General features: G+C 51.0%; 10 protein-coding genes across 10 annotated transcripts; 8 read left to right on the top strand and 2 right to left on the bottom strand.

Annotated features, from left to right (window-relative positions):
• Window positions 1–20: 20 nt before the first annotated feature.
• On the bottom strand, window positions 21–1,034 carry ASPSYDRAFT_146950 (uncharacterized protein; the record flags this gene model as incomplete). Its single annotated transcript, XM_040841666.1, has 3 exons — window positions 21–477; window positions 534–757; window positions 813–1,034. 3 exons carry the CDS (start codon window positions 1,032–1,034, stop codon window positions 21–23), a joined length of 903 nt encoding a protein of 300 aa, XP_040705064.1.
• A 381-nt stretch (window positions 1,035–1,415) lies between these two features.
• ASPSYDRAFT_87809 (uncharacterized protein) lies at window positions 1,416–2,655 on the top strand (the record flags this gene model as incomplete). Its single annotated transcript, XM_040851906.1, has 2 exons — window positions 1,416–1,549; window positions 1,608–2,655. The coding sequence occupies 2 exons, from the start codon at window positions 1,416–1,418 to the stop codon at window positions 2,653–2,655; spliced, it is 1,182 nt and encodes a 393-aa protein (XP_040705063.1).
• A 347-nt stretch (window positions 2,656–3,002) lies between these two features.
• Window positions 3,003–4,082, top strand: ASPSYDRAFT_43180 (uncharacterized protein). The gene is made up of 4 exons (XM_040846599.1): window positions 3,003–3,142; window positions 3,252–3,384; window positions 3,456–3,513; window positions 3,578–4,082. The coding sequence occupies exons 1-4, from the start codon at window positions 3,072–3,074 to the stop codon at window positions 3,898–3,900; spliced, it is 585 nt and encodes a 194-aa protein (XP_040705062.1). The 5' UTR covers window positions 3,003–3,071; the 3' UTR covers window positions 3,901–4,082.
• Window positions 4,083–4,734: 652 nt separating this feature from the next.
• Window positions 4,735–5,970, top strand: ASPSYDRAFT_87808 (uncharacterized protein; the record flags this gene model as incomplete). The annotated part of the gene is made up of 5 exons (XM_040851905.1): window positions 4,735–4,813; window positions 4,861–5,188; window positions 5,250–5,306; window positions 5,359–5,520; window positions 5,577–5,970. The coding sequence occupies 5 exons, from the start codon at window positions 4,735–4,737 to the stop codon at window positions 5,968–5,970; spliced, it is 1,020 nt and encodes a 339-aa protein (XP_040705061.1).
• Window positions 5,971–8,077: 2,107 nt separating this feature from the next.
• aspE (septin) lies at window positions 8,078–9,802 on the top strand (the record flags this gene model as incomplete). The annotated part of the gene is made up of 2 exons (XM_040851904.1): window positions 8,078–8,604; window positions 8,659–9,802. 2 exons carry the CDS (start codon window positions 8,078–8,080, stop codon window positions 9,800–9,802), a joined length of 1,671 nt encoding a protein of 556 aa, XP_040705060.1.
• Window positions 9,803–11,465: 1,663 nt separating this feature from the next.
• On the top strand, window positions 11,466–14,013 carry anxc4 (annexin ANXC4; the record flags this gene model as incomplete). The annotated part of the gene is made up of 2 exons (XM_040841766.1): window positions 11,466–13,634; window positions 13,702–14,013. The coding sequence occupies 2 exons, from the start codon at window positions 11,466–11,468 to the stop codon at window positions 14,011–14,013; spliced, it is 2,481 nt and encodes an 826-aa protein (XP_040705059.1).
• A 2,174-nt stretch (window positions 14,014–16,187) lies between these two features.
• gta1 (glutaminase GtaA) lies at window positions 16,188–18,628 on the top strand (the record flags this gene model as incomplete). Its single annotated transcript, XM_040849243.1, has 8 exons — window positions 16,188–16,381; window positions 16,440–16,732; window positions 16,783–17,225; window positions 17,280–17,863; window positions 17,915–18,117; window positions 18,176–18,319; window positions 18,366–18,501; window positions 18,550–18,628. The coding sequence occupies 8 exons, from the start codon at window positions 16,188–16,190 to the stop codon at window positions 18,626–18,628; spliced, it is 2,076 nt and encodes a 691-aa protein (XP_040705058.1).
• A 346-nt stretch (window positions 18,629–18,974) lies between these two features.
• cps1 (Gly-Xaa carboxypeptidase) lies at window positions 18,975–20,792 on the bottom strand (the record flags this gene model as incomplete). The annotated part of the gene is made up of 3 exons (XM_040841668.1): window positions 18,975–19,015; window positions 19,066–20,408; window positions 20,455–20,792. The coding sequence occupies 3 exons, from the start codon at window positions 20,790–20,792 to the stop codon at window positions 18,975–18,977; spliced, it is 1,722 nt and encodes a 573-aa protein (XP_040705057.1).
• A 354-nt stretch (window positions 20,793–21,146) lies between these two features.
• Window positions 21,147–22,954, top strand: ASPSYDRAFT_807014 (NAD(P)H-dependent flavin oxidoreductase). The gene is made up of 10 exons (XM_040851054.1): window positions 21,147–21,311; window positions 21,365–21,388; window positions 21,436–21,479; window positions 21,533–21,607; window positions 21,668–21,894; window positions 21,950–21,958; window positions 22,019–22,038; window positions 22,089–22,212; window positions 22,263–22,401; window positions 22,456–22,954. Exons 1-10 carry the CDS (start codon window positions 21,251–21,253, stop codon window positions 22,720–22,722), a joined length of 990 nt encoding a protein of 329 aa, XP_040705056.1. The 5' UTR covers window positions 21,147–21,250; the 3' UTR covers window positions 22,723–22,954.
• A 1,022-nt stretch (window positions 22,955–23,976) lies between these two features.
• Window positions 23,977–25,362, top strand: ASPSYDRAFT_807638 (uncharacterized protein). Its single transcript, XM_040851056.1, has one exon. The coding sequence runs from the start codon at window positions 24,324–24,326 to the stop codon at window positions 25,095–25,097; it is 774 nt and encodes a 257-aa protein (XP_040705055.1). The 5' UTR covers window positions 23,977–24,323; the 3' UTR covers window positions 25,098–25,362.
• The last annotated feature ends 110 nt before the right edge of the window (window positions 25,363–25,472 follow it).

Genomic DNA, 25,472 nt, shown 5'->3' with positions numbered 1-25,472 from the left:
TAAATCATTACAAACGCTCCTTATCCTTCGACCCCCACGAGTTTCTTCAATGCTTCTTCCGCACTCCGGTACCATCTTCCAGCTTCTCCAAGTCCGTCGCTTTCGCCCTCTTGCTTCTTTCTCTGTGCCTCTCGCGCTTGCATTATCGCCTCTGACTTGCGCCGCTCCAGTATATTTAACTCTCGCTCCATAGTTTCAGCCTCTCGAGTCTTTCGAGGTAAAGCATTCTGTGCTGTAGCGATTTGTCGGTTAAGTGCTGCAAGTTCAGCCTCGCGTTCCCCCAGTAGCGACAATGTCGCAGGAAGCGGGAGATTCTGCGACGACGATGTGTTCGAATTGGCAACTTGCTTCGTCCGTAGCGCGGCTATGGTGGATTCCAGGTTTTCGATTGATTCAGGAAGGGTAGCCAGTTCGGTCATTTGAAGCTGGACATTCTTGTAGCCTGATATGGTGAGACGCGTTAGACCATTCCTCACACTATACTCCGCCTAGCATCAGGCGAAGTAAGAAATGGGAATCATTTTCTAGTGGACTTACGAGCTGAGAGAGCCCGAGCCATCTTTTCCATATCCTCTATCATCGATCGAACCTCCTCTTTACGCGCCTTCAGCTCCGCCTTTACTTCCGCCAATTGTGTTTCCAACTCCACGTTCTCATTATGGCCCACAACAAGAGGCGGATCACCGACGATTGCACGTAAGAATTTCTCTTTTGTTACTTGTTCGACATAAGAGAAGCGCAGCTTCGAGAACAATTCCTATAGCCTGACGTTAGACGGATACTGCTTTCCGATTTTCCAGGTCTCTCCGTACTTTGTAGTGCGTCAAATCTGCCTCAAGGGACGCTGGTGACGGGGTATCAACGGCAGAAACATCTGAATTGCGTTTTGAAGGAGACGACCCTGAGGAATCTTCCTCTGGCGAGAAAATCGGCTCGCTGATTCGAACGATGGAAAGTTGCGACTTCAAATCGCCATGTTCCTTTTCAAGTTGCTGGAGCTGCTCGCGCGTTTGCGCGGCATTCAATTCAGACATTATGTGCAAAATATATTCGTTCTCCTCCGGTGAATATAGCTAAGGAAAGGGAATTATGCAGTTAACGTTGTTTTGTTGCTCAATAATTGCGAAACTCCATCCAGCGGCAGAATGGAGGAGGTAAACAAAGCACTTGGCAGCGGCCGCATTCCGGGCGGTGAGTTTGTCCCGTCAATTGGAAGTATTCAACGCTGACAGTTGGAAGAAAGTCAACCATGCCTTCCTTTGGAGTTTTACTTACTTGACATACTTCCTCCATTCACATATGCGAGACTACAGACCAGCGGTGATTATTTAAATTCGGGGGGATGTAGCCAAACTCAGCTTGGACATCACCCTTCTCCCCATATCCCGATACTTCCAGCCGCCCACCTCAACACCATGTCTGCAGGACTAGGAAAAGTAAGCGGCGACCCAGATAATGATGACTACGTCGCGCAAGTACTCGCAAGGGAGGCTCGGGATAGCTCCGTGAAGTACTCTACTGTTGGAATGGAGGCGTACAGATCACCACGGTACGAATATCTCTACTGGAATATCATATTTTCGGAATCTAATGAATAATCGCCACAGACCTACAGGCTCCGCTCCCAAGCCCAACACTCGATTTCTCCGTCATATTATCAAGGAGACTGACAACCATAATGCGGCGCTCAAGAGGAAGGAAGAAAGGGAGGCCAGAGAGCGAATATGCCAGATGCGGGACCAGGTTCCATCTTCGACTCACAATGATAGCAGAGACCACCGATCTCGTCGCTCCCACAGACCCGATGATCGAAATTCACGTCGGGAGAGGGGTTATCGGGACGACAGGCATTCTCCTCACCGGAGAAGGCGTAGGAGCCGTTCAACCTCTGCAGACAAGGCTCGACCGCGTACATCTCGACGGGAACGTGAGTTGCGTGGGCGGGATGATGACCGACACAGACGCTCTCGAAAAGGTCATCGCTACAGATCATATTCAAGGTCGCGAAGTCGCTCTCCACGTGAAAGGGATTCAGGGTCTTGCCGTCGTCACCGACACCGAAGGCGCTCTGTTTCCCGTTCTCGATCGCCAGAGAGGAGAGAGGATCGCAAGGACAAAGACTCTTCGCGACGTATAAAAACCCGGATCTCATCTCCTGAAGTTCCAGACCGGGTGTCTGGGGATGAGTCGGATCCTTTGGAAGACCTTGTCGGTCCTTTACCCAAGGAAGAGGCTCCGGTCCGTTCTCGCGGGCGAGGGGCATACAAACCCAGCACAAGCAACATTGACGCTCATTTTGCCGCTGACTATGACCCGTCTCTCGATGTACAACCGGACGATGATGATGTCCAAACAAGCAACAGGCCAAACCGCCGGCCTGTAGCAGGACTCATGACTGGGGAGGACGACTGGGAGCTTGCACTTGAAGCACTACGTGATCGGGCTCGCTGGAAACAGAAAGGCGAGGATAGATTACGTGAAGCAGGCTTCAACAGCGACATCGTAGAAAGATGGAAGAGCGGCAGCTCAGCGGCCGCCGCGAACGGTGATGAAATGGACAATGTCAAGTGGTCTTCAAAGAGCGAAGGTCGAGAGTGGGATCGCGGGAAATTTGTAGATGGGGATGGTCATATTAACGTCAAGGCTTCTTGGTAGGCCAAGGTTGATTCTGGCCTGTCATGGCGTTTGTTATTTGCGCCCACTCCGCAATCTATTTCCAGGTCGCTATTGAATTCCCACGGTACATTTCTGATCGCGTCTGACAATGACAAATATGGCATCATGTCGTTCACATTTATAGTCGAGATCTCATTTACTAGCAGAAACAAAGATACAGCTACAGAAGATTCCAATCGATTAGTGAATCGACCTTTGGTTCTTACAAATGCCCATCCTTAACTAGTTAGTTAATTATTTCCGCACTTTGTCAGATCGCGGAATACATCTCTGCCGGCCGGCCCACTTTCAGATAGCAGTACGTAGTATCTAATCAGATCTATAACTTCCAAACTTCGCCCATCGTTTTCACAACCTTAACAGTTACCGATTTCCTCTCATCTTTTACCCACCAAATGACAGACCAGTTTGCTTTCGCATATCCTTCCCCACTAGGGGGCTACGAGAACCTCGAGCCACTTTCCGAGTAAGTCCTCCAAAGAATGTAATGGTGTCATCCAATAAATGGATGATGGAAACAATTACCCCTCACAGCCATGCTCTCAAACCAACGCCCCGCTGATTCAGCCACATAGAGAGAGAAACGAGGATGGAAAGTCACTAAAAAACCCTCAGCATGGGGTCCTAAGTAAAGCATACGAAGAATTTCCCGATCCTCTGGCTAAGGACCGTCGGGGCGGATTTGATATCCATATTTACCACTTTCAGGTTAGATCCTCTCTACCTTGACATGTCCTTAGCTCTTTGGATGTCGCTATGGCTCTGACAAGGTAATTCAGAACAACCCAGACCAAGCAGCCTACGCAAAGGCACTATGGGAGCGGATCAGACGGGAATGTATGACCCCTTTCCCGTGGCCCAGAGGCCATTCAGATCAAAGCTGACAGGGGTATCAAACCAGTTCCCGAACTCCGAATATATACGTTCTGGGATAAACCCATTGGTCCGCACCCAGTGGCCATGTTCGAAGTGAATCTCTTCACGCCAGCGCAATTTGGTGCCTTCATTCCCTGGCTTGTCATACAACGGGGCCCATTAAGCGTGCTAATCCACCCCAATTCCGCGCCAGACGAGGACGAGAGGAATCATACGCAGCGCGCAGTGTGGATGGGGGATAGGATTCCGTTGGATTTGAGGATCTTTAAGCTTATGAAGGAGCGGGAGAAGCAACAGGAGGCTCAGGCCGAAGCAGCGACAAAGAAGAGTAAGGGGGATAAGTTATAGTCCTTCGAGTTTGCCTTTGTCTCAAACGAGTAGTCTATTTAGGGCTTTTACTGATAGATATATCTAAATTATGGATTGTGGTACATAATGTCAGATATATATATATATGGTCGACACGGGGTGAACAACAAACCTCGGTATAATCGTGATTTAATTTATATTGGAGTAACAACAGAAAAAGTCAAATGCACTAATACAGATAGTAGGGTAGTATCAGAGTAGTTTTCAATATTCCGGGATTTAGGAAGCAGAATGATTCGCTCATCTGACTCCAATGTAAGATGCCAAGAAACCCATCACGGGGTGGCCGACATCCATGGACGTCTATCAATGGCTATCACCTGGGCAAACTAACAAATTACTACCTTAGTATGGAATATTGCAGGCGTTTGAATCATGCTTAACCATTTTTATGCATGGCAGTCCGGCCCCGAGGGTAAAATCGCACTACGAAAGCACAAAGGAAAGCCCCGGCGCACGAGACAGCAAGAAAGGCGTTCGTTGGCCGTCATCTGCCGCAAGACTAAAAGCTTGGGTTTCCTTTGCTTACGCCCACGGGGAGCCACGAGTGGATAAATAAGGGTTGACGATTACAATCCAGTATAATAGTACCTGGAATGTGGATGTGATCATCGGCATGTGAGTGTGTTATGCAGGCCGGATGTAACGAACCTGGGCATCTGGAGGATGGAGGGAAAGGTCGCTTGACTTTTTGCACTTGGGTTATATAAAGGATTTCAGCCAAATGAGTTTTGGGTTCGGGTAACCGAGTTCGATCTCTTCTCTTGTTGGATCCGAGACGTGAGGTTACTTTCAACTTCCCCCATACAAGGGATGTCTGCCCTTAACCTCCCTCGTTCTGCGGACGCTGCGCTGGCCGCGACGGCTCTCCCTGATTACGTGCTGGACTATGGTGAGTTTATCTGGTTAGATTTGAGAATTCGAACCTGATGAGCAAAGCCCCTCTGGTGTGGCTTCATAGCGAAGACCGGTACAGGCCTTCCGGCATTGTCGAGCATCTCAATCATGTCGTGCCGGAGGTAGACTACAACCCCATCGAGGGCGTCCAGACGCCCCTTACTTTGGATAATTTAAGCCAACTCAATTCCATGGGCAACGAAAGTGTGTATTTGACTTCCGAAGAAGGAATCGATGCCGACCCGCAGCCCGACTGGATTTTCGGCACGGATATCGATGATAACGGCCAAGCGAATGACGTTTCGTCGATTATCGTCGTGAACGATCATGGAGATGGCGATGTAGATGCGTTCTACTTTTATTTCTATTCGTAAGTTCGATTAATACCCGACTCGTCTATTGCCCGAGGGGTCGTTCTGACCGGTAAATAGTTATAACCTGGGCAATACGGTTGTCGGGATGGAATTCGGTAACCACGTTGGAGACTGGTGTGTCAAGTTGCCCGACACCTGTACCTGAATCTAATGATGCTTGCTGCAGGGAGCATAACATGATCCGATTCAAGGATGGTACTCCGCAGGCCATCTGGTACAGCCAACACGCTTCGGGACAGGCCTTCACGTATGATGCGACGGAAAAGCAGGGAAAGCGACCGGTTGCGTACTCTGGGAATGGAACCCATGCCGTTTACTCTAGCACTGGGTGAGTGTTCATTCCAGACCTTTCTCAATTGGGAACCATGTTAATAATTTCGTCAGAGGTCACGACCACACGATTCCAGGCGTTGACCTCCCGGTCGGATTCCTCGTTGACCAAACCGACCAGGGTGTTTTGTGGGATCCGGCCTCGGGAGCATACGCGTATAACTATGCGGCAGACACGCAGACATTTGAAGCCTACGACTCTAGCTACCCGGTCAAATGGCTGGATTTCAACGGCAAATGGGGAGACGACGCGCTCCAGGGAGGACCAGAACTATTCGGACAAGCGAAGTACACCGGAGGTCCCAACGGACCAAAGTTCAAGAATCTCCAGCGCGACAAGGTGTGTCCAAGCAGCCCGTGCATTGTCCTACCTTTCAAAACCTGGGATGCCGAGTCAACAAGAAGTGCTTCTGCTTCTGCTTCTGCGTCAGCGACCCCGTCAGCGTGATACCTTGGCTGACAAGGCGTCTTTCATGTCGCCGGGGTAATTTATGTGATGGGCAAGGGCCAGCGTGCGAAATCTTTTTAGACAGGGTAGAGACAACTGGTCAATTTTTTTTTGCAGTTTTGTATGTGGTGATATAATGAACATAAATGACAGCAAATGATGATATCCCGTCTTGTCACAATAATGGTGGCTCGAGAGTCAAGAACAAGGTTGGTTACCGGCAGTGCCTGAGGCCGCCAGAGTGAGAGTCAGTCAGGGGCAGCGGAATAATGGATCTGTGCATGAAGGCCAGGCCAAAGCCGGGTCAAACTCTCCCTTGTTAGCGTCTTTGGGGAATGGGATTTGGATCGGACGAAGGTCGGTGGAATGATTGGAGCAACCAATCAGTCAGCCAATTTTCAGTGTTTTGACAATGTGGATAGCTGAATGTTGTACAGCAATTTAACGCAGAACTCATGTCGGACATCCAATTTCCTGGCGAGTATCATTAACGCCTAAATAAGGGATGGGATGCCTCTGGATTTAGCAAGAAATTGCGCCAACCTGGCGCGGACCGGCGAGATTGATTTCCCCAAGGCTGCAAGTATCGGCAGACGGAGAATTTATCCAGCGCGAAAAGCAAGGAGTCGGCTGAGTGACAGGTGGAGGAATACCCAGACATACCACGATCCCCACGTGTGAACTGTGGGCTGAGGGGTGAGGACGAACTTTGCTCTGTCCGGATAGGGCCGGACTGATAGAGAGCAAGTGCCCCGACCTCCCGCGAAGAGACAAGCTCCAGAGCCCAGACTGCAAGTGATCGTGATCAAGAAATAGTACCATCTTTGATGTTATGAATGCGTGAACGTTGAGATATGGATGGAGAGATCGTCGGCTCAATTTAACAAGCCGAACGCCTGGGTGCGACTGCAGACTCTCCAAACCTGAAACCGCAAAAGCAACCACCTCGCGACCTCCTATTCCGGTTAAGGATTGGCCGCTGAGATGAGCAAAGGTCGAGGGCTGGCTGCCCCTCCGGCGGAGGACCTGAAACTCGATTCACAGAGGCCGGACCAAATTTGGGCCAAGCCAGCCTAAACGGTTTGAGGCCGGCGAGTGGGGGAGTCTAGATTTAGTCCCAATTGACGTTTGCCCCTGAATCGCATCAGCTTTGGAGCTGGAAGCCGGCAGCTGTCTGCGATGAAAGAATCATTGGCGAAGAGGCGAAGGACGTTACCGAGTAGACGAGATGTTGACCTCGTGCAAGCTACGCTGTCGCATCCGAGAGTAATAAAATCACAGGCAAGCCTGCGCGATCTCCTGCGCCGCAACGTTGGGCCGTTGCTGCTCGTGCCTGCGCTGTATCCGTATTCCGTGCAAGAGTTCGAGGTCGAAGAAAACATCGACTTCTCCGTCCTCACTGGCCGATCTTCATTCTGGCTGCTCAGCGCCCGTCACTGTCAGTCATCCTTTCATTCCATTTCTCATTCCATTCTTTCCTTCCCCTCTCTCCTTATCCATTCCTTTTCTTTTCATTCCCGCCGTGTTGATTCTCTCTCACTTATACGCGCCGCATCAGACGGACGCTGTGAGCAGGCAATTTCGCTTCTCTGTCCCTGAAATTCCTACCCAGGAATAGGGGGCAAAAAAAGACCGCAAGCCCCGTCACCAGGATCTACCGTCCCGTTCGTTAAATCTTTTCTTGCGCTCGTCATCCTTCCAGAGGCACAGGTTCAATTCGGCAGTCGCTTGCTGGACTCGTGGATTGTCGATTTAGATAGGCCTCTTCTTGGGATTGATTCTCGAGGTATATTTTCCGCCAGCTCTGTGGTTTCTGTATCGACTGTTTTTGCGGCCCAGTCAAAAGAACCACTTCAACCGCGGGTTTTACCATAAAAGACACCTCAAACCGAAATCCGAGTCGGGGTCGCAACTGATCGTGAATTCCCAAGTTGAACTCCAGATAGGTTCAAAGCCAGTGAGTTGTTAATCTGAAGTGACTAACCTGTTAATGGTTGGCACTAAATACACATCCCATTTGCGAAGAATCTATATCTGAGACAGCACTCATTCACAGAGACCCCACCCTCGTGTTAAAGGCAGTGTTACAGGCAGCCAATCCGTACCCATGGCGGCTACTGCAACAAGACCCCGGACTCCGGCCCGGGGCCAACCTCCTGTTGAAGCTCCTCCTATCCCCACGGAAAATGGTCAAGCCCCGGTAAAGGATCGCAGAACATCTTCATCCTTGGGTTTCCTCCGTCGTTCCAAGTCGACTGAGCCAATCAGTGAGAAGAAGTCTAGGAGCAAGAAGATGTCAAAAGCCCAGATGGAAGAGGAACTCCGGCGCCAACGTGAAGCAGGCCCGAAACAACCTCCGCGCCTACCGGATCTTTCGCCCCAACCAGTCATTGAGACTTTCGGAGGTGATGAAAACCGCGACGGCGTTGCTGATCTTACCTCCCCTCTTTCACCAAGCCAACCTCGCCAGTCACGTAGCGCCATGAGCACTCCTGTGCCCCCCGACTATACCGACCCCTATGGCCGAACCGAGAGTATGACCCATCGCGGCCGCTACAGCTATGCGAGTAGCTATGTGAGCACTGTCAACAACCCGCGCAGGCTACGTCGCCGCAAGGATCCCACCCCATATAAGTGAGTATAGCGTTCACCGCAATATTTGAGAAACGATGCTGACACATTCAACAGCATCCTCGTTATTGGTGCGCGAAATTCAGGGAAGACTTCTTTCCTTAATTTCCTCCGCAAGTCCTTGGAGTTGCCGCCGCACAAACACCCTTCTCGCTCGCCCGACGAAGTCGAATATGACAGCCACAACCCCGCCAGTGAAGGATACACCTCCCATTACCTTGAAACCGAGATTGACGGCGAACGTGTGGGTCTGACCCTCTGGGACTCTCAGGGACTGGAGAAGAACGTTGTTGACATCCAGCTCCGTGGAGTCACTGGGTTCTTGGAGAGCAAATTCGAAGAGACGTTGAATGAAGAGATGAAAGTCATCCGCTCGCCCGGAGCTCGAGACACCCATATCCACTGCACTTTCTTGATCCTTGACCCATCACGGTTGGACGAGAATATTGCAGCCGCGGAGCGTGCTGCTCAGGGGACCCCAAGAGCATCCGATTCCAGCGTCTTGGGTGTCCTTGACGAGAACCTTGACCTTCAGGTTCTTCGAACGGTCATCGGAAAGACTACTGTTGTTCCTGTAATCAGTAAAGCAGATACGATTACCACCGCGCACATGGCCTACCTTAGGAAAGCCGTATGGGCCAGTTTTAAGAAGGCCAACATCGACCCTCTCGAAATTCTGACTCTTGAAGACCAGGAGGATTACACTTCGGAAGAAAGCGAAGAGGAAGAGGAGGAAGAGGAACATACTGATGAGCCCGAAACCTCGAAGGATGAAGACGCGCCCACCAAGACTGAAGAAGGCCCGAACGAGGAGGGTTCCGAGGCCGTCTCGCGAAAAGCACCAGCATCTCCATCGCAGCGTAGCGAGGGCTCGCGTAAGGAAGAAGCAACCCCGGCGGCCATTCCCCTTATTCCTTTCTCGGTTCTATCGCCCGACCGATACTCGCTGGAGGATGGGCCTGTTGGACGCAAATTCCCCTGGGGATTTGCCAATCCCTATGACCCGGAGCATTGTGATTTTCTCAAACTCAAGGACTCGGTGTTTAGCGACTGGCGGTCCGAATTGCGTGAAGCTAGCCGTGTTATCTGGTATGAGCGCTGGAGAACCAGCCGCCTCCACCGTCAGGAACCCATTGTTGCGCCGAAGCAAAAGACATATGGCGGCAGAACAGGCCCTGATTTCGGTCATCGAATTCGCTAATATCTGGACACCGCAACGCCCCGGCGCTTTCCCTTTTGAGACTGTATACTCCACAACCTTTTCATTTCTTAAACTACAACCTTTCCTTTCTCACCTCCGTTACTTGAGCGGTTATGCCAAACGAGCGCTGCCTTTGCCCCATTGGTCGCCCTGGGCCGAAAAAAGGACTTTGTTGGTTCATAATCCCTGCCTCACCGAGTCTGTCAGCCTTCTACATTTGCTCATGACACCCCTGATGTGTAACGACACGCAACTCCTCCGTCTGATGTGCCTTTAATGTGATTATCTAGATTTGGGGTGTCAGGGTGAGAGCTCTTTGCATGTATCGAGGTGTTGCATGTAATGCCCCAGGTAGAGGTAAACCTCGTTGAATCTTCTGCGCTTGAATCTAACAAGCTGTTGGTTCTGTGCCCCGTGGCATGGTTCCAATCTTACGTGGATTCACAGTTCAGAGATACGCCGCATTTTACTATTCCCCCTATTGTACAAATTCATTTACCCCAATGTTGTTTATGCTCATTATTATACCACTTTTTGTTCATCTCGGATGTGGCTGCAATATTCTGGTGTCTTTGACCCGACCTGCATCTCATTTTGTGTATTACCTGCCGGTTAAAACAAGATACAGGCTTATCCTCTGCTACTCGCTATTTCATTGCCTCACTTTTCTATCCTGTTTTCTTGATAACTTAGTGCCACTGTCGAAAAAATACCACATCTGATTTCCATTCTTGAGATTTGACGGATAAGCGTCCCATCATGTAGATCACACACGTCGAAGGGCTCGAAGCGCCCGCTTTTCTCGCATTGCGAAATCCTGAAACCGCACCAAGCTTATCACTTGCGGATTGAACTGGCGGCCAATGACAATGATTCTCACCATGCAGACCTGCGGAGTTGGCTTGGAGGTAAGTGGTTCAATGGTTCGTTGCTTGCAGGCGCCGGCTGGTGAGATACGAGACGCTAGGCTTCCTCATGCGGTGACCCGGGCCATTCAGCTGGAATTGTGTGTTCTGTTTGTTCTGCACACAAGGCGCTAAGGAGTCATCAGTCACAGGTTGGTCCATACAAGAGACCGAAGCGGCGAAGCTAGCTGCTCACCTGCAGCCGGAGAAGATGCATTGTAAACTCGGGATGCGGCTCCAAATGGCCGAAGAGGGTGGCAAGAAATGCAGATTCCCAGCGGAATCAGCAAAACCGCATAGCCAGTTGTCAATAATGAACGTCTAGGGAAAGCAAGTTTTGTTGGGGCGTGAGTGTGCCTCAGCTGAAGCGAGGCGTTTTTTGGTTCAGCCGCGAGCGATCGATTAAGCTTAGAATAATTACGATAGACGAACAAAAGGTCGAGGATCTCCCTCTTCCCCTCCTTCGGCTGAGAACATTGACGCCCTTCCTGCCTCCCCATTATTCATTCTATTTTTCCGCCTTTTCTTCTGACACCCTACCGATCTCGTGTTTGCGGGCGTTACCTTTCCTTCGCTTGATTGCTGCCTTTGTGCGCATTGCAGCCAACCTCCATCAGTTGCGTGACCCCGCGACTGTAGCACAAGGCAGTGGCAAGTTTTCTTTCTCTGCGCGTGGGTTTTGTTTTGTGGGGGAGCTCCAGTTTCTTAGATACTGGCTAAATCGCCCCCTGCTCAGCTGGGTCAGCCTCTTCGCTTCCATGTCTCTCCGCGTCGACGACCCACGGTCACGAGGCCGTTCCAAGTCTCCCAGCGGCCGTACCCGTGATCGTTCCACGTCTCGCGACCCCCGTCTGCCTTCTCCTGGCCCGGAGCCCTCACGAAAAAGCGCATATCTATCCGCCGACCCCGCGGGCGAGAAAGTGCGGACAAGATCCAGAAGCCGCGGAGCCAGTCCTCTCCGTAGTTATAGGAAACCTAGCCGCTACGACTCTGATTCGGAGCACGACGCAAGAGATTATGCGCGCCGACGACCCGAACGAGACTATTACTACCATTCCGACTCGGATGATAGCAGGGGGGCGCCGAAACGAAGTAGCCAACGATATTCCCGGCCGCCGCCCGAACGGAGATCTGGGCAAATTTCACGATACTCGGATGAGGACGATATATATTCTTCAGACGACGACTTGGCCTATGGCGACGCCGGAGGCTTAGAGCGCGGATATTATGGACACAAGAGTAGCTCCAGCATTTCGGGCCCTCCTCCGCTCATGACCGGAGCACTGAACAACCCAAGCGCCGGTCCAAGGAGCAGTGCGGAGGCAGTGAGCGGCTACTCCAGATATGGCGCGGGTCAACCTACGTATTCTGGACCTCCCCACACTCAACCAACTTGGGCACCCGTCCCGGACTGTGAAAAGCCGGGTTTTGTGCCGCCGGCATCTCAAGGAGGAGACTCTATGCCGGGGGCGTTTCCAGCCGCGACGTCTGGCCCACCACCTACCGCACAGTATATGAGTCCAGACTCTGCACACAGCCCTTACGCTCCCTGGAACGCGCCAACTGTGACATCTGGTGCTCCGTATGCAACCCCAGTCACCACTGCGAGCCACCAACGCAACCCGCCGGGCGACCCTAATCTCTACGCTAACCCACCAGCGTTCCAGTATGCGCAAATTGACCCCAATGTCCGGTATTCGACCAAACCCACGACTGGCTCCACGTATTCGTCCAGGACGGAGCCTTTGCCAAGTGGAGTCAAATACTCTGCAACTCCTCAGTACTCAACGGGCTCTACAAGCGGCGCCGATACGGGACCACAATATATCGAGGTTGCACCGAGCAGTCGAACTTCTGGTCGTCCCAGCAGCCTCAGCGTCTCAACAGGGAATAGCCTAGGCGTTGGGGGAGGCCATGATACTAGTCACCCGCCTGCTAGCCCGCTGCTGGAAGCATACAAGGGCACATATCAAAGCATATCCCCCATGCCCTCGCCGATACTCATAGCGCCCAGAGACGATGACGTATCAGACCTTGAGCCACTGGACAACAGCACGGATAGCGAGCGACGGCGAAGGCGGAAGTCCAAGAAGTCCAAAGACGAAGGCGGCCTCAAGGAACCAAAGAGCTCTAAAAGAGGCAGCAGCCGCGTCAGACACGAGCGCCATGACTCAAAAGATGCCAGAGGTTCCGATAATATGCTCGTAATATCCCCCAGCAGTTCAAGACGGAAGGTGTCATTTTACGATGCTACCGATGATGCGCTTGCTTTGCGCGATGCTCTAGCCCACACGCGTAATATCGAGACCAAGACGCTGATCCACGTGTTGCCTCATTTGACCAACCACGAGATGCTGGACCTCCGAAAAGAATACAAGAATCACGTCAAAATCCACGGGAAGGGAGTCAACCTGGCCAAGCATATCCGCCTCAAGCTCGGCAACAGCGCCTTTGGAAAAGTATGCTATGCAACTGCACTCGGCCGTTGGGAATCGGAAGCCTTCTGGGCCAACTGCTACTATCAATCGGGGTCATCTAGACGCGAACTCCTAATCGAGTCCCTATTTGGCCGCAGCAACGGCGAGATGCGCGAGATCAAGGAAACCTTCCGGGACTCGCGGTACGCCGACAGCTTGGAGAAATGCATGAAGGCCGAGCTGAAAGCAGATAAATTCCGTACGGCCGTCCTCCTAGCCCTCGAAGAGAGCCGCCAGAGCGAACGCGATTCTGTCGACACTGACCTAGTTACCCGGGATATCCAAGCCCTGCATTCAGCGCTCGTTTCGCGCAACGGCGGCGAAACAGCAATGATATACATCATTGTCCGCCGGAGCGACTCGCACCTGCGCGAAGTCCTGCGGACCTACGAGAAGATCTACCAACGGAACTTTGCCCGCGATATGATCCAGAAATCTCAGAACCTTGTCGTACGTGTTTCCTCCCAAACCTGCTCTCCATTCCTTTTGCTATATGCTAATAAATTCACGTGGATAGGGCGAAACCCTTGCACATATCCTCAACGGGGCCATCAACCGACCCATGCGCGACGCACTACTTCTCCATCAAGCTCTCCATGAATCCCGTTCCGGCAAAGAGAGGTCAGAGCTTTTGATCTCCCGACTTGTCCGCCTCCATTGGGAACCTCGGCATCTCGAAAATGTGAAGGTCGAGTACCGTCGCCGGTATGGTGAGCGACTAGAAGAGTCGATCGCAGAGGAAATTCTACCGTCTACAGGTGGGAGTGACTGGGGTGAGTTCTGTATTCAGTTGGCGCAGAGTTCGAAGACGCATGCTGCAAAGGGCTGAAATCGGCCTCATACGTATGTACTGCATAAAGTGTTGTTGAATTCCGCTGATTGCCTCTTTTTTCCCTTTTCTTTTTTCTTTATTTTTTTTTCTGCCCTTTATCTATTTCGCCATGAAGGTACGAATCTAAAAGACGGCTTGCATGATTATGAGAGATAAGACCAGCTTATGTTTGATTTTTGGTTTTTTTTTTTTTTTTTCCTTAATAAAAATACGAGACTACTTATTGGGTGCGGAAATGATATGAAAGTTTGCTCTTCATTTTTTGTGATGCTGTGCATTAAGTAACTTGACTCATAAATGCAAGGGGTCGCCAATGCCATGGCTGCATCTTTGTCAAGGAAGAGAGTACTGAAGCCTTGGGTACACTATATTCTGAAATGATCCATGTATTGTGTACCACATTGAACAAAGTCGGACCAGCTGACCCGTGAGGATCCTGATGGTAGTCGCAAATATTGCAATGTTAAAGCATAAAAAGCATGAACTAATTATGCCTCGGAGGCCCTGAAACCAAGCAAGCCTCTGGATCCATAGTGCGCTCTGTGTAGAGACAGCATTCAGCGTCTGCTTATCAATGACTACATAGCCAGGACGCCGCCAATACGTGATATGCTGATGCCCTTCATAGCTGCAGCCATGAGCTGCCCCGGCCAAAATCGAGATTTTCACTCCGATATGTTTGGTCACCATCTCCCTTTTCAACGGACGACCAGATACTGTGGGCGTACACATTTCCAAAATTCCTAGGCTTTTATCCGATATCTGTGCCTCAGGATATTGGCCGAAGGAGCGACAAGCAATGACAGGACCCACAACCCGAATCGAACAGAGATACGTATTAGCATCACGCTTGGCTTGACCGAATGATGTATGGGTCTGCAATGATACAGTAAGAGTCATCCTGTGATGTATCGCGAGGGGTAGATAACTGGTCACTCTCCTTAATGGTCGAAGTGAGGTCACACTACGCAGGCACGGACGTATATCAACCAGCCAACCAACCACCTGGCTAGTCCGTGGTCTGGTTCTCTCGTTGCCGCAAAGAATAACCAAGAGAGGAGACGAGAAAAACGAGGGCGATTTTAGTTGAGCGTGTCTCACATGATGCTATCATAAGCTCATAATATGGTGCCCACTCCGCTACGAGGAAGATGAGGAGCTATTGTAGTGCGTGTGGTGACCTGGAGAGGAGATGCGGAGAGTATTTGACTTTAAACGTAGAAGGAGGAAAGAGCGACCTCAGGGCTGACTGGAGGACCCCCGGCCTTCAGCGCACCTTCCTTTTCGGGTGTCGCCCTCCGCACCAAGCTTCGATTCCTTCACACCTTCCTCGTCTTTCTTCTCGTTTTCTTCTCGTGACGACGCTCAAACTTCAATAGCATCTCCCTTCGAAATGCCGACCCTAATCTTGGCTGCTTAGCTAACCCTCCGAGATGACCTGAAGGTGCGCATCACCCATGCTAGCAAGGCAAGTAGTTTGCTGACACACATGCGAAAGTCATCTTGATTTCCTAGCCCAACTTCATGCTGGTTAGGTGGAAACAGAAGTCCAAAGTCTGCCTACCATAGGTTTACACACAGCAGTGGTATCGTTCCCTGCCCCCGATTGGTCCTATCTTAAACTGCCCTGCAGAGGGTGGAGCATAAAAAGGAATATACACTGATGATTGATTGTATTGTCCAGGGGCGGATTTACTCCGCGCTTCGGGGTGAGCGCCTCTCCGCAGTCGCTCTTTCAATCCCTGTCTATATCGATCGATGATTGGACATTGCTAGTCATTGTCGATAGCGCCGAGTCTGTCGACTCCTTGAGTCGATGCAGACAGAATGACTTGTCAGGCGACAATCCTCGGGGGAATTTAGTCCTGGACATGTGCAGATATGCTCTCTCAATTCCTGGACAATCTGGATGGTGTTTCCACATGCTGGACATTGGTAGCGCCGACTCCTAGACTGCTATAAAGTTCCTCCGTCCGTGTGGAATGCGAGATCTAACCATCATATATGCGTGCCTGGCATTCCGCTGGTCATTCTAGAGGGCCACATCATTATTCTTCTTTTGTCGCTCCCTTGGACTTGGCTTTGTTATTCTTCTCAGCTTTTAATTCGCGTCAACCGCCCTCCATCAAAGGGCAATGCTTTGCGGTTAAGAACAAGCCATTCAGATCACCATGTATATTCTTCCATTAGGCTGCCTGTGCGCATTCCTGGCTATTTTGACGGACGCCGCGTCAACCTTTTCTCCTGCCCGCCCTCCAGCTCTGCCCCTAGCAGTCAAGTCCCCCTACTTGAGTACTTGGTTGCCCGCTGGACAAGATGGCGGGAATGGTGGCTACTTGGCAGGCGAATGGCCAACGTTTTGGGAGTAAGTGATCTAGAAATGAAACAACACAAAGGGGAAGCTGAGCACGTATTATCAATAGAGGCCAGGTCACTGGTTGGGCTGGTTTAATTCGTGTTGATGGCCAGGTCTACACGTGGATGGGACTACCAGGCTCCACTACTGTGGACCAAACTGCATATGAATACACCTCCACGAAAAGTATCTTCACTATGCACGTTGGTGATAAGGTTGAGATGAAAATAACCTTTCTATCACCAATCACACCAAATGATCTCCAACGACAGTCCCTTGTGTTTTCGTATCTTGATGTGAGCATCAGCTCCCTCGACGGAGAGTCTCACAACGTGCAGGTGTACGCCGACATATCAGCTGGTAAAATTTTTCTTGAGATAAATCAGAAACAGTTACTGATGGTCTTCTAGAATGGGTGTCTGGCGACCGTTCTGCCATTGCACAGTGGGATTATGGTGTAACCGGCGACGGTGTTGCCTATCACAAGGTCCATCGCCAAACGCCACTCCTTTTCTCTGAGAATAGAGATCAGGCCGAATGGGGAGACTGGTATTGGGCAACTGATGACGGAGCAGGTCTTACCTACCAGGCCGGGGCAGATGTTGATGTGCGAGGGGCTTTCGCGAGTAACGGAAGGCTGAGCAATACCAATGATGCTGGCTATAGGGCTATCTCCAATGACTGGCCAGTATTTGGGTTTGCTCATGACCTTGGGTCCATCGAATCTTCTACTGGGGTACTGTTCTCCATAGGTCTGGCTCAACGGGAAGCAATCCAATACACTGGTACCTCTGATACGCTCAGCCCAGTGTCTTCCTTGTGGACAAGTTACTTCAGCACTGCACTAGACGCCGTGAGTGTTCTACTCCCAGCACTGGAATGACCTGACTGACGGCCCGTAATCTAGCTTGATTTCTTCCACCATGATTACCAGGAAGCAAACTCTCTCTCTTCGGACCTTGACGAGCGAATTTCTCGCGATTCAATTGCTGCTGCTGGCCAAGACTACCTCACAATTACGTCCCTTAGCATTCGTCAAGCTTTTGCCGCAACTCAGCTGTGTGGACCAGCAGACAACCCCTATCTCTTTATGAAGGAAATATCGTCCAATGGCAACATGAACACGATAGATGTCATTTTCCCTGCACACCCAGTCTTCTTATACACCAACCCAGACTTTCTGAAGTACATTCTACGACCGCACTTTGAAATTCAAGAATCCGGGCGCTATCCCAATTCCTATGCCATGCACGACATCGGCTCACATTATCCCAACGCCACGGGTCATCCAGATGGGAATGATGAGCCAATGCCACTGGAGGAGTGCGGCAATAATGTGATCATGGCTCTGGCATTTGCACAGAAATCTGGCGACACCGCATATCTCGAGAGTCACTACACCATACTGAGGCAATGGACTGACTATCTAATTGAAGACGCCCTTTATCCGGCAAACCAGATATCGACGGACGACTTTGCTGGCCCGCTCGCGTAAGCTCTCAGGCCTGGAGAATTGCTTGATCCGTCTAACAGAGCTTTTAGGAACCAAACCAACCTTGCCCTAAAGGGGATCATCGGTATCGAGGCCATGTCAGTCATCGCAGATCTGGTCACAAATACCAATGATGCGTCGAACCTCACCGACTACGCCCATGACTATATCGATATGTGGCAGACTCTGGGCATTGCACATAGTGGAGCCCAGTCGCATACAACGTTGTCGTACGGATCGGATGACTCCCATGGTATGTGAATTCCGGAAATGCTTCATTCAATGGTGCAAATACTGATGAACCACTGAAGGACTGCTTTACAATCTCTACGCTGATCGCGAGCTAGGCCTGAACTTGGTTCCGCAATCCGTGTACGACATGCAAAGTGATTTCTACCCAACTATCCAGGAGGAATACGGTGTGCCACTGGATACCCGACACCTGTACACTAAGAGTGAGTTGCCACTTGAGAGACTTTGAGACAAAGCTGATATTTGTAGGTGATTGGGAACTCTTTGCAGCGGCGGTTGCGTCGGCAAGTACACGGGATATGTTCATCCAACTGCTTGCCAAGTGGATAAATCAGACGCCGACAAGTCGCCCCCTTACGGATCTTTATGACACTGTAACTGGAGGGTAAGTACCTCTGTCCTAAGATCTGGAGTATCCGACTAATTTACTAAGCTACCCGCCTGTTGTTTTTATCGCTCGACCTGTCATGGGCGGCGCTTTTGCCCTGTTGCTGCTTGAGACGAATTCGTGAGGCTGCGGATGTAGATATAGCTTGCGGTTCTACAGAGGCTAGTTAATTAAGTTGGACGATCACTGAATATCTGTCTTTGGTGTTGTTATTTACCACCATGGTTATACAAGTGACAATATTCTTTCTTTTTCTTTTTTCAGCCTTGAAACTGTCGTTGCGTTATTTTTGGGTTATGCTAGGTAGCTAAGACCGAAAGGATGCTGAGTGCAAATCTATCAATCTTGCGTCAAATATAGCCACAATTCTAGACCATGCCCAATGTGTAACCTATGAGCTGGATATTTATAATTGCTAACCATATATTTTGATGCAGATTTATCGTCACATTGCCCAGAGTCTAGGCTCTCTATTTTGGGGCGTCCCATGAATCAAAGGCGCGGATTAAATCTGCAACACTTAGTTAGCCAAAGCTGTGCAATATCAAAGGATTGGCATACCGTAATACAGCATCATTGCCTCGAGGTGAGCATCCATGCCGATTCTCTCATCGACGGTGTGGATGTTCAACGCACGCCCTTCGCGAGCGGGGCTCCAGCGGTAAATGTTTTGTGACAGGTTCCAATAAACTCTGGTATCGGTATTTCCGGTCATGATGTCGCCGCTAACAACGACAGTTTTGCCTTCAAGGCTCGGTACGGACTCGAAGACGGAGCGGGTGACACCGGCAAAGCGGGCCCAAACGGGGCTCGACTCAATATCGGTAGGGCTGATGGGAGCAGGGTTGAGAGGTGAATTCAGCGTAGATATCGTAAGAACACCGGCCTTCCCCACCTCAAACCCGGTTTCGTTATTTCTGGCGTCTTTCCACCAGCTCAGGTTGAACTTATCGACAATAGGCTTAATGATCTTCTCAGCTCGTGCTTGCACCATCTCTGGCGTCTGATGTAACCCGACGCGATAATTGACGACAGCACGGATCTTTTCCGGGAGTGCATTGCTTTTTACTCCTCCATTGAATATATCTGCTGCCTGAGACGACTGAAGAGTAAACCTCACCGTTTCTCCACGGGATCTGGCAATTCTTTCGGCCGATTCAGCATGGTCATCTGAGTCAAGAGCGGAGGAGAGCCAGTCCTCCACAAATTCAGGAGAATGCCGAGCTTGGCACTCGAGCATTCGGCGAGAAGGGTGATGTAACCCCAGGTTCGGAGTGAAAATGTCTAGCTCCTCATTTTCAAGCTTGTATATAATTTCCGACATTATTCCGACCCCTGTGTGCTTTGGTGGAACGGAGCTGTGGCCACCAGGGACAGAAAGGTTAAAGACGAGAGTGATGGAACCTTTCTCGCTCACGCCTGGTAGAGCATAAATCACATTATCCTCTTTCGTCTCGGCCTGAGATGATGACAATGAACGAACGGTCATAAGGCCCGGTCCTCCTTCGTCGAAGATAAACTCCACGCCGTCTTTTCCGTACCTCTCCTCTAAAACCGGTGCGATACGTGCAGCACCGATATTGCCTTGCGTCTCTTCGTCGAACCCAAATGCCAGAAGCACGGGCCTAGACGGCGTCCAGTCTTGACTTAAGAGGTCATCTACCGCAGACATAATACCGATGAGACCGTTTTTGCAGTCGCTGCTGCCTCTTCCCCAGAGAAACTCGCCGTCAAAGTAGCCAGAAAAGGGAGGATGAGTCCAGTCTGAGGGATCATCGACGGGGACGACATCTTGGTGGGCAGTGAACAAAATTGGTTTCCTCTTTTCAGGAGACTCTGGCGAGGCTTCGACGGTTATGAGAATGTTGAAGCGGTTAATGGTTTCGATTTTTGCTTTGGTGCGGCTGTATCGAAGTTAGCAGAGGAAAGAGCGATGGGGGCAGAACCTACATATGAGGAAAGAACTGAGAGAGAGCATAGCTCAAGTCAACAAACGGCTGAAATGCGTCATCGTTGGGATCTGTCATGGAGTCTGTAATCGCAGTTGGGATTTGGACGGCCTTGGAAAGGCGGTCAACTTGACGACGCAGAATTGCATCATCTTGAAGATATCGGATGGATGGGAAGAGGCCGTCGTCGTCGGGAAGGACCTTCTGGGGGAGAGGGCAGACCTCTCTATCTGCGGTGAGATCGCCGAGGATCTGCTGTGGGGGAAGCGGGATTGAGAAGGCTTCGGCGCTCGGGAGGAGGCTGAAGCCAATTGCCAGGGGTATAGCGGAAACCCGCATTTTGTCAGTCTGGGGAACGATCTGGTCTCGCCGTCAGCATCGAACGGCGAAGTTGAAGAAAACGAAAAAAGATGGAAGGGGACTTGGAGGTCTGACCGTTACACTCTACCCAGTCTTAGTGTGGGGAAAAGAGCAGGGTCGGATTTGGGGTAATCGCACCGACTGTCTGACTCCCATTGATACGCATTACGAGTACATAAACAGATGTCGCAGCTCCCATATAATGGAACAGCTCTGCATACTCGAGTAGTTAGTTACTTGGACAGTTCTTGTGAGTCAGCAGAGTCGCTGACTCTGGATCTGATGACTTCACGCGGAGAAGGCTGCTTGGGCCGCGGCTTGTCGGTTCGGCTCCTCTCAATCAATAAATACCGGCCCTGCCTACAATCCTTCTACTGCATTCCCACGACAACTTTTCCCTATCATTATCAGTAATATTTACTCAGAAGCTCTAAAAAATGCCATTTAAAACGTGGTTGACAGAAACTCTCGGGGTCCAGGTTCCCATCGTCCAAGGAGGTGAGAGCGCTGTCTTAAGATATGTGCGAAGATATTCTAACCAGGCTTGGTAGGGATGATGTGGGTTGGTCGCGCTGGTGCGTCTTTGGCAACTGTCTGCTTCTAACTTCTAACCTTTGAAAAGAGATGACCTCTGCTGTTGCGAACGCCGGAGCTCTTGGGTTCTTGGTAAGGTACCCATACCATCGAAAACAAATAATTACTCCGCTGACAGTCCGTAGACAGCGCTCACCCAGCCCTCACCAGAGGCCTTGCGGGCGGAGATCCGTCGCTGTCGGAGTATGACTGACAAGCCGGTACTGTCCCAAATCGAGATCAGGAAGGCATTCCTAAAGTTGCTAAGTTGTAATCTCTAGTTCGGTGTGAACATAACCATGCTTCCTGCCATGAACGCTCCAGACTACTTGGGCTACGCCAAGGCCGCCGTTGAAGAGGGGATCAAAATAATTGAGACTGCGGGAAACCCTGAGCCCATCCTCAAGTACCTCAAGAGCAACGGGGTTATTGTCATCCACAAATGCGTGTCGCTTGGGCATGCCTTGAAGGCACAGGCTAAAGGCGTGGATTGCATCTCCATTGATGGGTGAGCATTGCATCACATATTCTAAAACTTTGTATCCAGCTAACAGTGAGTACAGTATCGAATGGTGGGTAACCCTTCTAACCGCATATCTGCGTTTGTGACTAACACAGTAGGGTGTCTACAGCGCTGGCCATGGAGGTGAATGTATGTAGCTCCCTGGCCTATGGTAACGAGGACTTGACTTACCGTCGAAGATGACATCACATCAATGATCCTCCTAGGACGGTGCGCCCAGGAGCTGAAGATCCCATTTCTCGCATCTGGCGGTTTCGCCGATGGTAAGGGGCTAGCAATGGCCCTTGTCCTCGGAGCTCAAGGGTAATCTTGAAGTAAAGCAATGGGAAATAAATGTCTGCTAACGTAAACAGGATCAATATGGGCACCCGCTGGATGTGCACTGTCGAGTCCCCAATCCACCAGAACGTCAAAGAGGCGATCGTCAAGATGGATGAGAATGGCACTATCCTCGTCCTTCGCAAGTTCCGGAACACGACACGCTTGGCCAGGGTGAGATTTGAGCTAATCTCCCAAAACTAAGATCATCTGCTGATTAGTTGACAGAATGAGGTTACTTTGGAGGTGCACAAAATCGAAAACAGCAAGCTGGAGCCTCAGTTCCAGGATGTGGCCCACCTCATGTCCGGTGCCCGAGGAAGGGGCGTATATGAAACCGGAGACATTAACGCGGGAGTCTGGTCCGTTGGTCTTGCGGCCGGGTTGATCAAGTCTATTCCCACGTGTGAAGAGCTCGCACGAACCATCGAGCGTGAGGCGACTGATGCTCTCTCAAAGGCCAATAGCCTGTATACCAGCCGCGCTAGTCTTTGAGCTGATACAGCGTCCGATTGTGAGCTGGTTAGTAGAGTGTTTGCTATGATAGATTTGTGTTGCCTGTACTTTTGCGTTTCCAAGTCAATTATCCGTACGGAGTACTTCGTATACTCGAAGCAATTGAATTGTAAGTGGATAATGGGGGCAGAAACCGCCATTCTGAAACAGCCGTTCAACGGCAGATTGCCAGTAAATGCCGAAACTTGCAGGTGACTCCGTGCTCAATCTCCCGAGCAGTAAGCAAACCTACCGGGCCATCTCCAGTGTCCCGATCGGAGGCCCGAATAATCCCCGGCCAGGATATGAGCTTTTCATCGCAAAGCAGGAGGAATAGTTGGGGGCTTTAAAACTCCACTCCATAACTAACTATACATTTGCCGATGATGTCAGGGGTTTTCAGCCCTGACTCCTGAGTTAGGAGTGGTTCTGCTCGGCCCAAGCCAACCAGCATTTCTTGTCCATCAATCAAGTCCCAGAGACTGAACGTGAGAGTATGATCTTCCCCGCGATCTGCAGGCGTGGAGGACGATCTTATCCTTGAGACGGCTCATAATCCCCCGATAATAACGCGCCGGATACTCGTGCTGGCGTTGAAACGCACAACGGCTGATTGGGGGCGAAGATGGTACTTTGTCAGAATTGTAACACGGGTCTCGAGTTGAGATACGTATTATGTCCAAGCCCTGGGCTGAAAGTTTCTTCACCGAGTGAATTTTAGGCCGGGCCAGGGTGGATTGAAATTTGGCCGCCTGGTGTCCTTTTCGCCGAGAGCGGATTGTCGATCGGACGAGGTGATGGTCAACACCAGCTTTGCGAGTAAAGGCATCGAAGCACCATCCATGGTGTTGACAAGTCCGTGGTTGTCGGTATGGACCGTATGGCTGAACATTTCCTGTTGACCGCATCAGGTGGCTGGCTGGGAGACTTTGAGAAACCAACTGCGCAAGGCTGGCTGTAAACAGGGGATAGAACCACAGGTGAAGAAGAGCAAGGTGTGGGGTCTCGTGGACCAGATTAACTTCGGTGCCCTCAGGCACAAAAACACTAAACACATAAAATGACCTATGCAAGGTCTTCCTCAGAGTTCACGCTCCATCCTCGGCTCCTCCTTGTTTGACAGATTCAATAGTGCGGCGATCCTGACATCATTGCCTGGCGCAGCCAACCACAATATTCCACGGCCTGAGGATGCAGCCAAAAACGGCTTCTCGAAAGGTGGAGGTGTGGAACAGACGAACCAGTTCGAGTTTGGTTTGGAATCTGGAGAAGCGAAGTCTTGGATCGGCATATCGCTTGTGTTTCAGCCTGCGATATTTGCGATTTCATTGCCCCAAGCTAGACCCAAGGGGTTGGGTTCGTCTCCCCGTTGTGGCCCTCTGGACCTTTCCAGTTCGTCCTTGAATAAATATGCCGCTGTCCCTGTGCTGGTGCTTACGGCCCGTTGAACTTTTGGTTTCATCCTGCTTTCGTTCTCTTTTTCCTCATATCTCCTGACTGAGCATCTCTCAGTGCTCATTCATCCATTCCTTACTGTACTAGCCAGAGACACCTCTCGCTTCCACTCCTTCATTCACTACCAACAAATCTATACATCCAAAATGCAGCTCACTAAGGCCCTCGTCCCCCTCGCCCTCCTGGCCCCCCTTATCTCCGCCAACCCCCAATTACTCGGCGACATCCTCACAGCCGATGACTCAAGCCCGGAGTCCTCCTACAGCGTCGACCAAGCCGCCGTCCAGACTGGCGCCCGCTCCAACGCTGGAGTCGGTGCCCCTGTGCAGGCCAGTGTCCCCACCGAGACCGCAGGCGTCGGCGCACCCGTTCAGGCCGACGCTCCTTCTTCCACCGAGAGCGAGAGCGAGACCGCGACTGCGGGGGTCGGCGCACCCGTCCAGGCTACTGGTTCCAGCAGCTCTGAGACTGACTCTGACTCCGGCTCTGGGTCCTCGAGCACCGAAGCGCCCGCAGAGACTCAGACTGGCGCAGCCACCACAATGGCAACTGAGGCCTCCACAACCGCTGTCCCTACAGGCATCGTAACAGCCCAGGACGACGATCCCTCCGGCAGTGGCATCGCTACTGGATCCATGACCACCGCTGCTGCTACTACTACGGCCAACGGCAACAACCAGTCGCAGGAGTCTCAGGGCCCCAGCAGTACCTCTGGGTCTGGATCTAACTCCAACTCCGACTCCAGCTCCGACTCCGGCTCTGACTCCGACTCTGACTCCGACTCTGGCTCTGCAGACTCTACTTCCTCTGGCGATGCTGCTTCTGCCTCGCCGACGGATGATGCCGCTTCTGCGGTGCTGGGAAGCCCCGCCTCGATGCTCGGTGCTATCTTGCTCTCGGTCGTTGTGCCTTTGTTCTAGGTTTTATAATTAATTCTCCTTGCACATCAGTGTCCATGTCCACACTGCAGCAGTGTAAATAGGGCAGGGGTGTGGGAGGAAGGCAAGCGATGCAGTGGGAATGCAACGGCTATGTATACTACACGTATATAAATACCTCCTAGCTTGGACTGGGCTGGCTGGAACACTTCGGTATCGCTGGACGATTCGACGAGACTTAATTCTTCGTGGTCAAATTAGGGCCTACACTCCGGTCCGGAACATTTGTTACTTCTTATTATACCTACTATTACTAGTAGTATTATTTAACCTACCTACGCTTATAGGTAGGACATCATGGATTTGATTATTAGATACCACAATCGCTTGCTACGTTCGAGGCTCATGTATAGTAGT

Source organism: Aspergillus sydowii (assembly GCF_001890705.1).
Source record: "Aspergillus sydowii CBS 593.65 unplaced genomic scaffold ASPSYscaffold_3, whole genome shotgun sequence".
NCBI lineage: Eukaryota > Fungi > Ascomycota > Eurotiomycetes > Eurotiales > Aspergillaceae > Aspergillus > Aspergillus sydowii.
Note: the sequence above shows the minus strand (reverse complement) of the source record. Positions and strands in the feature narration are given on the sequence as shown.

Bases quoted from the DNA above. Each gene is read 5' to 3' on its own strand.
- ASPSYDRAFT_43180 (XM_040846599.1), top strand. From the start codon at position 3,072: ATGACAGACCAGTTTGCTTTCGCATATCCTTCCCCACTAGGGGGCTAC. The intron at 3,385-3,455 runs GTTAGATCCTCT...AAGGTAATTCAG, and splicing joins TCCATATTTACCACTTTCAG to AACAACCCAGACCAAGCAGC. The intron at 3,514-3,577 runs GTATGACCCCTT...GTATCAAACCAG, and splicing joins GGAGCGGATCAGACGGGAAT to TTCCCGAACTCCGAATATAT.
- ASPSYDRAFT_807014 (XM_040851054.1), top strand. From the start codon at position 21,251: ATGCCATTTAAAACGTGGTTGACAGAAACTCTCGGGGTCCAGGTTCCC. The intron at 21,389-21,435 runs GTGCGTCTTTGG...ACCTTTGAAAAG, and splicing joins GATGTGGGTTGGTCGCGCTG to AGATGACCTCTGCTGTTGCG. The intron at 21,480-21,532 runs GTAAGGTACCCA...GACAGTCCGTAG, and splicing joins CCGGAGCTCTTGGGTTCTTG to ACAGCGCTCACCCAGCCCTC.
- ASPSYDRAFT_807638 (XM_040851056.1), top strand. From the start codon at position 24,324: ATGCAGCTCACTAAGGCCCTCGTCCCCCTCGCCCTCCTGGCCCCCCTT.